The sequence below is a fragment of the Apteryx mantelli genome, chromosome 3, assembly GCF_036417845.1.
Source record: "Apteryx mantelli isolate bAptMan1 chromosome 3, bAptMan1.hap1, whole genome shotgun sequence".
NCBI classification, from domain to species: domain Eukaryota; kingdom Metazoa; phylum Chordata; class Aves; order Apterygiformes; family Apterygidae; genus Apteryx; species Apteryx mantelli.
This window is the reverse complement of record NC_089980.1, coordinates 34,218,798-34,231,095: the sequence shown is the minus strand read 5'-3', so window position 1 is coordinate 34,231,095 and position 12,298 is coordinate 34,218,798. Positions and strand designations below refer to the sequence as shown.

Here is a 12,298-nt window from a genome sequence, read left to right as displayed (position 1 = left end):
TCAGTCTCTGCCACTTGTACACATCTGGTGCCAGGAGGAGTTGGCAAGTTCATCAAGGTTCCCATCGGTGAAGAGGACTGTGTTTGCTAGCCATCAGGCATGGCAGTTGGATGTACCAAGACACTACACATGTTGAGTCTCTTCAGTGCTCATGTTCTAAACACGAAATGACTTGTTTCACTTGATCAGTGCCAGTGTAACCATGTACTACACTGTGAAGATGAAAGGTGTGCGATTTGCCTTGTTCTTCCACACAAGCAGGGATTTGGAGCTGAAGGCTGCCTGAGGTGAATCTGCCCTATGGCTGCTGGGAAAACATCCTTTTATTTTTAGCCAAATCTTTAAAAGGTGACTTTCTTCAGTTTTTAAGTATAAAGAGTCTCTAATTCTTATACCCCAACAGCTTAATGGGGGAGCTTCTCTGTGGGTGAGCGGACAGCCTGAGGGAAGCGAGTTGCCAACCAGGCCTGGTGGCATCAGAGAAGCCCAAGGTTCACAGCAGGTGCCAATCCAACAGAGGTGCCCTTGTGGGGGAAGGAGGCTGATGTGCCAGGAAGGCTTTTGGCTACGGCCAAAGTGGTCCTGCTAGCATAGTCAGAGGTGAGAGGCTGTTGGGCAACATGGCCAGCATGGACTGGGATCCACGCTAACTTGTACTGTACTGTAATCTTAGGCAAATATGCTCAAACACACATGTAATGAAGCTTTATCCCCTTCTACTCTGTTAATGTGCTTTCAATTCCATCTAGAGAGCAAACAGCTGAAGGGGGCTCCAGTCAAATAAGTACATATGGAAGGAAAATTTTCTGACCTTAAGTACTTGCCTTTGATAGAAGGATGAGCTCTGTGTTTGTGCTGAGGTGTGACATTGAATCCAGTCCTTGTCAATGTCTCAAGGTCAGGACCAAGGCTCTGAACCTGCATCTAACTTTGCATACATGAGTAAGACTGTGTTTAATGCAGTCCTGGCCTCACTGAAGTCAGTCACCATGGTTCACATGAGTTAGGTCAGAATTTGAGCTATTTCATTCAGTGTGCTCACATTGCGAGGGTGCTGACTCTGAAGCATCAGGTCTTTAAAAATAGCACAGAGTATGAATGTTGTGCTGATGGACTTTTGAGCTTGGAGTAACTGGGAGATGTAGGGAAATGTGTGAATGGATAAGAGACTTTTAAAAGGCCTCACAGTCCCAGAGAATCAACCACCTGCCTTACAGACAGATGGCCTTTGTATGTAGAGAGAAAAGTTGGAGAATGCGATTTGGCTATGTGAGACCCCTTCAGTTGAGGGTCAAAGCAGCTTTTCTCACCCCTTGCTGTTGCCAGCTCTGAAGAAAGCTGTGGATGAATGTGTGGTTTTTTTTGGTTGTTGGGTGTGGGTTTTTTTTGTTGTTTTTGTTGTTTTTTAATACTTAGCTGGGTACTGAATTGATGACACCAAACAATTTTTGCAAGGGGCCCTTAAACAGCTATCACATGATATCAGCTTTGAGTATCTCTAAACCTGTGTAGGGTTTGAAAAAACCTCAGGGGACTAAAGGCTCTTTGTGTGCCACCCCTGATACTGTATAAGTCCTTTTCATTGCCTTTATTTAATGTAGTTTCCTTCCCTCCCCCATCTCTTGCAGATTCTGAAACCCTCAAGTGCCCATTCTCCAGGCAAAGAGAGATCACGGGGTAAGTCGTTGTCCCCTCGCCGAAGGCAGGCTAGCCCTCAGAGACGGGCGTGCAGAAGAGACAAATCGTGAGTATTCCTTCACTGTTGGTGCTGCCATCACTGGGTCAAAAGTTGAGGGTAATGACATTATTTTACTGTACAAAACTTCCTATACATGCCAGTGAACATATGTAAAACTGCAACAAGTATCTTGGGGTCACCTGTGAAGCTCTAGAAACCAGTATTGCTAATGTCCTGGTGTTGCTGTGTTTACTACTTACCAGCTGCTGGACTGTTTTTCTGTATGCTGTCCTTTGAGGCCCAGATGGGCTCTTTTTGGTCTGACTCTACTCGGTGTTGGATGACTGTGGAACTGCATGTTTCATCTTTTATTTTTTCAGTTTTTGTACAGTCCACTTTCTGGAGAAACTAAGAACCTAGCTTGGGGTGTGGGAGACCTTTACAGAAAGGAAAGTAGTTTGATCACACTTAAGGGTGTTCAAATGTAGATATAAAGATAGTAGAACCTATCTCCTTGTGATGGTGGGGTGTCCTTGTTATCGTGGTCACTCAGATAAAAATTGGATTCTTTGCAATTAGCTTTAGTATTGGGCTGTTCTGCTGATGTAGCAGTTTTCACTGTGAACTGTCCAACTTGCAGAGAATATGAAAAAGTGAGTCTTTTCTTGTCAAAGCAGAAATATCACTTACTTTGGATACTTTGATTTTAAGTGGTTTAAAAACCAGACCACCTTTCTCATATATAGTAGGTAATTAATTGTTTCCCTTTAACTGTGTGGGGAAGGATGGGCTAACTGCACATGACACCTCTAAATAGATAAAATTATGCCTTCAGGTCATGGGCTTTTTACAGGCACCAGTGATTCAGGCACCCATGCCTTAGATGCGCCAGAGTTGCGTTCCAGCTGTACGCTTCATGCCAGAAGGCTAACCCCTGTGAAAGCCTATATGTGACCCAGATTAGTCACATATTTATGATCATCACTTTTTAAATAGGCTCCCAGACTACTGTCTCAGCACTTATTTATTTTAAAGCAGCTAACAAAGACATGAGATTGACTTTCTAAAGATAACTTTAAGATACTTCAGCAGCAGGTGATTTCACAGCAGGCTTTTATTTTTCCATGTGAACTCATACCAAGTCTACAATACTATACTTCAGGCCTATCACCAAGAGTTCCTTGTTTAGTGTGTGGATGATTATGGTTGTAATAGGCCCTGCTACTCTAGGTTCTTTACTTCTTAGATTCTCTTTGAGGGATGGTTTCATCTTTGAGTTTCTAATACTGCTTCTGCAGTTGCTGGAGTGAATCACATACATTTGGAGAGAAGAGCAAATTTTGTTGGGCCTGGGGAGACAAGCCAACTGAGCTGGCTTTCTGAGAGAACTGCTAAGCACGTGGCTGCTCGTAGCAATTGGCTGCCTCTTGGCTGCTTTGCTTTTACAGGACAGAAGGATAAGAGAAGTATAAGTAGCCTCACTGGGGCCTTGTAATGTTTCAGCACCCGTTACCTGCTCGGTTGTTCTGCCGCGTTGCTCTGTATCTTGAGTGGATTATGTTATTCTAAAATAAACCTGGGTCTTGTATAATGGTGACTCAGGACCTAGCTATAGCTGTAATGCTGAGAGCAGGAGACTGAGAGGCTGTGCTCTGCAGCTGCGTGACAGCCCTGCAGATCCTGTGCAGCCCCCTCCTGAGCCTGGACTGGCATACTTGGAAGCAAGAGGGGGGCAAAAGAGCCTTCGGCAACTCCAGGACACCTGGGTAGACCAGGCAGGCTGCCGTATCTTCAGCAACCCCTCAGAGCTATTTTGAGAATGGCCATGCAAATAGTCCTTGTTTTGGGGCTGCCTGGTGGCTTAAAGTCACCCTACTTACCCAGTGGGGAGCTCTGGGAGATCAACACTGTTGTCCATCTATGAAATTGTCTGGTGCTCAGCAAGATACAGGTCTCTGCATGGATGCAGTTACTAATCGTTAGAAGCTATAGGAAGAATTGTTTAAAGGTTAAAACATGAAGCTTGTGCTTGACAAATCAGCTTTACATTGCTGCTGCTTAGCTGTGTGAGTGTTGGTTAGTCCTGTTACCTCTCTGTGCATCAGCTTGCCACTGTAAGATAGGTATGGTTTATATTCATCTCCAGGGCACAGAATAAGGCTGTTTGTAAAGTACTTTAAGAAACAGAGTGAGGAAATGCCTAGTGTTAGTATCAAATTGGCCTTTAATTAGAGTTTGTCAGCTTGCTTGGAGAGGTGTCTGTAAGAGGTATTGTAAAATTCCAGGCAGGGAAAAGCTGAGGCATTTTTATTTATTTTTCCCGTCCCCTTTAGAGAATAAATTCTTCCTCTGTGTGACTCGTCACTGAATAGCTAAAGAACAGAGAGATCCGTATTCTCCATCTCCCTTGACCCACCTAAATGCTGCTGCTGCTGTGATGATCTGCCTGCGGGGCAGTGAGTATTCAGAGCCAGGGTCCCAGGTGGAAGTCACTGCAGTGCACACTGACGCTGCTGTTCTGAGACATCTGGATAGCAGTGAGTCATGTTTAGGGCAGTTTTTAGAGCTGCATATACCAAAGTCAATGGCTATTGTAGCTGCATTAAATTGTCTTTGCATTTTGAGGAGGTGATTGGAGTCAATTGCCTGCTAGGCTGGTCACAGGAAGAAAAACTCTAGTGCTGGCAGTTGTAACGTGGTGTGGTATCCTAACATAGTAACTTGGGATGTTTAACCTTCTGAACTGAAAAAGGCACCTGTTACCAACTTGCAGGTGCTGTGCCGTGGAGGAGGCCTGTCAGCACTGTTGTTGAGCCTGGAGTGGGGACTGCTTGGGTATGCTGTACGAGGAAAGCCAAAGGAGCGGTCTGTAGGCAAATGCAAGATGGCCTTAACAGTGCGTGTAGTCAGAGTCCTTTCTGCTGGCAATGAAGAGATGGTTTTGAACTTGTCTGTAACACAGGCACCTCTGGACTAGGGTACATAGAGTACATACTCCAAGCCTGGGAATTCCAGGTATCAGATTTAGATGTTGAACTAGAGCTGCTCAGAATTGGCCTGATCCTTTCATAGGGGCTGCTCTGACTGACTCTTATGAGAGCAGAAATGCTCCTCTGAAACCTGGGCTTCTTGCTAGTGAAATGAATTGATGTTCAAACACTTAGTTGAAAAAGGTTGCATGAAGTGACAGTTCTTTCAGTAACTGTGCATTTTGTTAATACTTGAGAATGAGTCACTGAAGGCTTTTGAAAGCTAGTTTGATACTGAAGAAATGCAAAACGTGCATGTACCTTCCTGGAGCACCCAGCTCCCACTGATCCCGTGGGGACTGGGTATATAGGCATCTAGTGGGATTTCCCAGAGGGCCTATTTTAGTGATGAGGCACTTTGAATCTAGCCATAGGAACAGCAGTGTGTTCTGTATAGGCAAATTAGTCACCCACTGTTATAAAAGTGACACCAGTGAAAACTGGTTTCCTGATGTCAAAATGGTGCTTCTTAGAGCACTGACCAGTAGTGTTGGTGGCTTAAAAGACACAGCCAGCCTTCATCCTGGCTGGAGTGACCCTGTGACTCCCTGCAGCCAGTAGGGAGTTTCCTGCTGGTGATGCAACCGTTTCATTTCCAAAGTCAAGCTTCTGCTGGTTTCTGCCCGCTGTTGTGGGAGGCCTCTGAGGTCTGAAGGGGTGAATGCATTAAGAGGTGAGCTGAGTGATGCATACCAAACAGCAGTCGACGGGGGAGAAATAGAAGAGGCAAAATTTGAGTATTTTCTTCTGTATATTGATGGGATCCTTGAGAATCTAATTGCAGTGAGAGGCCTTATGCGCAGAAAAAGAAAGACTTCTAGACAAGACTTTTTAGGCTGAATTCCCTGCTAAACAATGGCAGTGCTTGTTGACACTGCATTTTGTCTCTTTATGAATCTTATTTGCATGCTCTAATTATAGCTTTTTAGAGCTTTTAGGGGAGGGGGAGAGAAGCTTTTTGCTCTAATGTGAGCAGGCAGGGGCTTAAGAAGGCTTTCATTGGAGAGGGTTCACCTGCTAATAGCAAGCTGTTATTACAGCCTGCTTTTTGTCAACAATAAATTATATGGGCCTCCCGGAAAAATCTCCCAGTGAAAAATACTTAGGGTTCAGCATGGTGAACTGTAATGGCTTTGCTGGTTTGTTTTCTGGAGGACAAGGGCTAAAGCGAGGCTTAGGGGCATCAGTGGATTCTGCTGGCTCAACCCTTTAACTGGTCGCCCTGGTTCCTTACTGGTCATGTTATATAAATGCCTGTGGTGACCACTGGTGAGCCTGTGATAGCATATTAGCCTGGACATGAGTGTGCTTCCAAAACTGGTCTCCTGCTTCTATCCTATCATGCTTTGACTACTGTTGCAGAGCAGTCTTGGAATATAAAAAACAGGCTCCTGTTGGATGAAGCTAGGCTGGCAGGTGTCTGCCTGATATGTTTCAGCCACTAATGCACATGCAGCACATTGGGAAAAGACCAGAGCTGCTCTTATGTAAAACCACCAGAATACAGATAGTGCAAGGATGTCAGGCCATGAGCAACAAGCTGAACATGTTGCTGTGCGCATCCATTTCTGTTGGGCTGCACTAGTTGCTACTGTAGACACAGCCTGTGCCTTTGCATTCAGACTTTCAAATAGCAGTTGGTACCCAGTTCATTTTGTAAGCGACCAAATGGATATCTTCATTTGTTCTGCTGTTTGTTAGCAAAATGCATAACCCTTTAAAGAGGAGAATTATAATCTAGGCTTTTAGAACAAAAGCCCTTCTAATTCTTTCTGTGCACTGAGCACAGTTACAAGTGAAATATAATCAGGTTAGATTATGCATGAGAATTCCTAGTTACGAATCACAGCTGAAATGGTGCTATGGAGAAGAATCTCCCCAGCTATTATTTTCTATTGAAAATCACTTAATACTTGCTTTGTTTGATATTTAAAGGCAAATTTCAATTAGCACTTATCCTGCAAATGCTTCCTGTTGAACATACAGCTACAGGGCGCATAGGGTATCTTGCAGGATGTGGGTGGCAATAAGCAGTATGTGCCCCCTAGAAGCCTGCTGTGTAGTCAAGTTACAGCAGCTCATTAGCTGAGCTATACCTCACATCAGCTGTGGGCTTTTACTGTGTCCACTTGCCCATCATCCCTTATGTCCAAAGGTAGGAGGGTGTGGTAGATTGCAAGCCACAGTGCTGCGACAGGCAAAGCAGTGTTTCGTTCGACAGGAGTGTTTGGAGCTGGAGGAGTCTGGGAGTGTTAATCCGAGTTTGGGAGGGAGTGTAATGTGACAGCCTGAAGCAATTTCTGCTCCTAAATGTCAGTTCACCAGAGGTTTTTCCTTTTCTTTTTAACGTTTGAGGTTTAACACATGCATGCTCTGTGAATGTCACAGCAACACTGACTTGTATACTTCTGGCCTAATTTCACTGTTGAAAGGCAATTTGGAGTTACTGGTTCTGTTAATACAATGTATTTGGATATGCAAGGGGATTCAAAACCAGGCAGATCCAGTGAAGACAGCTCATGGATGCTGTGTACCAAGCGGCTATTGACAGCTTCAGATACTCATAATGGCACTTCAGACAGGAGATGTAGTCTGGACCTCTCAGCCAGTTTAACAGAATTACCCATGTAACATCTAGTAGCAGTGTTGCCCCGCTTGGTGCTTTGAGAACACAGATGGATTTTAACCATAATTGCTTTGTAGGGGATGTTCTGCTTCAGGTCACTGTCTAGCCAAGGACAAAAGAGGCTGTAAAGCCTCCGCTCCAAGTCCTTCCTTTTTCAAACACCCTAAGGAGAGAAATGTTTAGGAGGACAGTCTGCATGCAGCTAGAGGGTTGTGATGCAGGGTGAATGTGCCTGTCCGCACAGGTATGCAGTGAGTCCCCATCTCTCTTGGATCATGGGAGAAGGTAGAACCATCCAGGTTTGCTTTAATTAAAGCCATGTTTTGAGGTGGGGGGAAAGGAAAAAGGGGTGGAAAGGTTAGAGGATCCTTTTCTATATTTGAAGAAGGAAGAAAGGGCACTTCTTCCTTCATTATTCATTATATGAATAAACTCCTCAAGATCTCCTCAGGTGCAATCCCTTCCTGCATGTGACAGAGCCCAGTAAAGACTTCTTCAGTTAACTACTTATAAGCTAAGTAATGGGCTGGCAGCCTGAAGCAACTACTGCAGAAGTGGGGCAGGCTGCATGGATTGAGGAGTTAAATATTGGCTTTGCATGTGCAGACTCACAGGTCACATCTGCTGCACAGTGAGTGAAGAGTATTCTTAAGAGCTGGAAAAACAGGTCTAAGGAGCTGTAGGAGAGGAGGGCACTGGAGCACTTACCAACTTCACATTTTACTACTCAGGCTTTAGCTGTGTTCTTGCAGTGAAGTGGATACATTGTACAGTCTACTGGGAGAACCTGTACTGTCTTTTTTTAGGAAAGCAAACATAGCGCTTACTGTGAAAATAGCTGAAAGCCTGGAATAAACCCACAGATTAGACACTTCCACAGACTATAAATGACTGGCATTATTTAGCTTTATTAACTTTGTTGCAGGATTTCTTCCATTGCTTGCTAAATAGGGAGACTGCTAGTTCTAAAGGTTTCATTTGCTTAAGGTTGTTAATATACTTAAATGACCTAACAGTATACATGTATGTGTGTATTCACTTAAGTGAGTGGCTTTTCTGTATCAAAATATAAGATGCCTGGAGGCTAAAAGAGTTCATCTTGTATTTTCTATTTGGCTGGCTCTAGACCTTCACACAGACCTAACCAAGAGGAAACGGCAGGGTCAGAGGGACATCAAACTGTGACCATGTAAGAGGCCTTGCTGGCTTGTTTTCAGCTTCTCCCAACAGTGTTTATTTTATTCTAAAAGCTGGAGTCCTGTTCTGGGCTAGCTGAAGAGCGGGATGTGTCTAGTTTTAGCCTTAGGCCCTCTCTCAAGTCAGAGAGGGAGGGCACTCCCAGTCTTAGTTCACCTACCTTCAGATGGGATGACTTGTTCTTTGCGGGTGCTTGGCTTCAGAGGGAACCTACATGACTAGCTCATGAAATGCTTGTTTACATGATGGAAATTCAGGAAGACTGTGCTTGTGATGAGAAACTTAGATCTATGCAGTCCTATTTTGATGTAAACTGGTCCTGGTCTTACAAGTGCACTATTAATGCCTGCACAGCGGTGTCAAATTGCTGTTGAGCAGCTCCCTCTTTTGTCCTTTGCTTGCAGGCCTGCGGTGGTGGACAAGCAAGCAGATCTGGCTACGCTCAACGAGGTGGGCTATCAGCTCCGCATCTAGCAAAGCCATAGGCTGGACAGAGGGCTTCCTTGGTGCTTCCTGCTGCACTTTACCTGCACTCCATTGGAAGGAAGAAGGAATGGGACTATTTATTAGCTCATGGACTTTAAATTAAAGTCGAACTAGAAAATAGAACACAGGAAACTTTTTTTTGGTGGCAATATTTATTTTCTTTCAATTCATGGAAATGGCATCAGTGAAGAGAACCTAAAATTATGTTCACCAGGAGATGTTTTTTTTTTCTCCATCATGTAGGAGGTGACTCCAGTGGTACATGGGTTTCTTTAAGTATAATTTCTTTGTTTAAGTTTTAATTGAATTTGGGCACTGTGCTGGGTGGTAGCACTGGGATGATTATGAAATCATTCTTCTTAGTGTTAAGATGTGCTGAGGTGCAGTGTGTTTTTTAAAAAAAAAAATCACGTTCAGTATTAATTCAGCAATAAAAACAAGCAGTGCAGAAGTGGCGTGAGTTTTTGAAGTGTCAACATTACCTCACTAAACTTAATGGATATGCAAAACTGTCAGTATTATTCTTTTGTAACTAATTTGTACTGTCTCCCAGCATTTCTTGTAGTATTAAAACAGCACTGGATGTGCTCTGCCACCTGTATTACTATTTTATGCATGTTGCAGAAAGAGGTCAAGGTATAAGAATACACTTGCATATTATTAAACACTGACATCTTATTATAGAAAAGAAGAGATTTTGTTGTTTTTTTAAATGATGATAACTGACCAATAATTTTTTTTAAACTTTCATAGTTTTTTTACACTTTGTCAAAAGCTTTTAGTCTTTCTAAACTACATTGCTGAAGCACAAAACGTGGAGACTGCTGTTTTGTAGAGACAAGGCTTCACATTGTAGTACCAGTTTTTCTTTTATATGTTCTTGGAATAATGGAAAAAATGTCAGAACTGCTAACTTGAGTCTTTACACTTTTCTTTCAATATTTGTGTGTAACTTGGAACCTTGTCTTTGAAAGGCTGAGCAGTCTCAAATGAGTGATGCCTTGACATCTTATATTAAGATCAGACATCACAGACTGAAGTTATGTTTCCACCATGCTTACTTCAGGGAGTTCTTCTATATGCATTATAACAACACTTCTTTAGTCAGACCCGAAAAGGAAATTTGTATTGGAACAAGTTCAGCAATAAAACAAATCACGTCTCAGAAACAGCTACAACTCAAGTTTGTCTGCTTCCTCCCTACTCTGTCCTTTTGTTGTAAGGCTGGGATGAAGGCAGTGTTTTTTTTAAGTGACAGGGCAAGACTGTTATTGGGGTCCACCATTCCCATTAAGGAAGTTCTCTGGAAACGTATTCCTGAAAATATTTCAGTAGGTGCCTAAATGGAAACTGGATTATTCTGAAAGTCCAGCCTCTACACTTTGTGCTATGCTTATAGATGAGATGGTACCTCCCCTCCTGGGCTCTTATTTATTGGAATCTCTGAGAAGATAGGGCATCATGAAGCAGTGACAATAATGCTTGCTCAGAATGAATGATTTAAGCTCCTGGAACACTCCTTGGATCAACCAAAGATGAGGTGAACACAGGAGGAGATGATTGCATGTAGTAAAGACCTTATTGCTCAGAGAATTCAATGACTCTCATTTACCTAGGACAGGAAGACAAGACAGAGCCAGTAACTTTTTACAAACTGTAAAACACTTTCCAGTAATTAGGCTTTAGAAGAACAAACTAGAGAGCAGACTTTTCAAACCTATTACCCTTCTTTATACAAGATTATTTTATCAATTACAGGGAGGCCTTTCCCATCTCTCTTCCCCTAACCTTTCTCACTCCTATGCTCACAATGAGAATTTTTTGGGTCAGGAGTGAAGTTGAGGAATAGAAGGAAATATTCTTTTGATAGAAATTCTTGTTGTGTAATTTGACATTAGCTGCAGAGTTTCAGTTTTAACCTTTGTGCTGCTCAGTGTTTTGTGACCTAAACAAATTTTTCATGTATCCTGTAGATTTCTCATGGGTAAAATGATGTGGAAAACTGTTAAATTGTGATAAATGATAGCTGTAGCACCAGGTTATCTGATGCAAGTTTTTTCTATGAAACCATGGTTTACTTCTCTTCAACTCAAGTAATGGTGGTTGGTATATAGTTTTTACCAGTGTCCAGAGCAATTTGAACTATTCTCTCTGAACCTCTAACTTATACTGAAACTTTTCTAAGCTGTAGAGCAGACAGACTGCTTTAGGAGGTGGTTCTTGTTTTGAAGTTCAGCTGAAATATTCTCTTGAAGTTTGCTTATGATGGCATTTGGTTTAACTGTGGTTCTAGTGACTTTTTTCTAGCTCACTGCAGCATGCTCAAGTAGTATAGAAAAACCTGTGCATGATTGGTTTTGCTTCCCCCCCCCCTCAACTTGTATGTTTATACACAGCATGAAACTTTAATAAACTATCATGGTAGTCTTTTTTTTAAATGACTTAAGTTTTTTTTGGTCTTGTTTAACACTGGATGTTACACATCATTGTCCAGATCGTGATGTTCCAGAAAAATCTACATTGTTTCTTTAGCCTGCAGTCTTGAATCAAGACACATGACAAATGGGAATCAACTGAAGCACTTCTTAAGATTGTTAAATACCCACCTTTGTACAATAGTAGATAAGTAATCTCTAAACTTTAAGCTCTTAGAGATCACACAGTATAGCTAAGCATTAATGGGTTATGCTAATAAAAACTGAAACAAGTCTCTTAACCCCTGAAAATACATTCTTATGGAACAATAATCATCATTAAACTGGTGGCAGCACTGATTACTGCATCATGTCAAGCTGCTATTGCTTTTCCTGTCAGTAGAGCCTTGATCCTAATCCCTCATGTATTGCCATCAAAATAGGGAAGGGAGGGGAACACTAAGTGACAGTTCCCTTTTGTAAAGGGAAGGAAGTAATTATGGTCCTTCACTAATAACACACACTAATGAAACAGAGCAAATACCTTACTGCTTTAACTGTTTTATGTGATAACTTCATGAAAATATATCCCCATTTCCCTGCTGGTCATCTTTAACACCTTGAGGAATTTGGCCACTTTAAAATGTGACAGGGACACTGCTGAATAGTTGAGTATAAGCCAAATATGAAAACCATCAGTCAGCAAGTCCAAAACTTTTGCTTTTAAATTAGTGTAAAGATTCAAGCTGGCACTGTTTATAACTAGGTGTTTACTGGCCTACATACATACTTCTCTCTGTAAAAGAGGCTAGAACCAATGTGAAAACTACTTTGGAGGAATAAGGCTTTAGACAAACACCTGTCTGAA

General features: G+C 42.4%; 1 protein-coding gene across 2 annotated transcripts in view; it reads left to right on the top strand.

The window, feature by feature from the left end:
• The window catches only part of VASH2 (vasohibin 2), a 40,914-nt gene extending 29,457 nt beyond the window's left edge, over nt 1-11,457 (top strand). Inside the window, exons 6-8 of one of the 2 annotated variants that reach the window (XM_067293070.1) lie at nt 1,629-1,744; nt 8,460-8,522; nt 8,935-11,457. In XM_067293070.1, coding sequence (XP_067149171.1) covers nt 1,629-1,744; nt 8,460-8,522; nt 8,935-9,004 — 249 coding nt within the window. In that variant the 3' untranslated portion in view covers nt 9,005-11,457. The remainder of the gene's footprint in view (nt 1-1,628; nt 1,745-8,459; nt 8,523-8,934) is intronic. The other variant, XM_067293071.1, reaches the window with a different exon arrangement.
• The last annotated feature ends 841 nt before the right edge of the window (nt 11,458-12,298 follow it).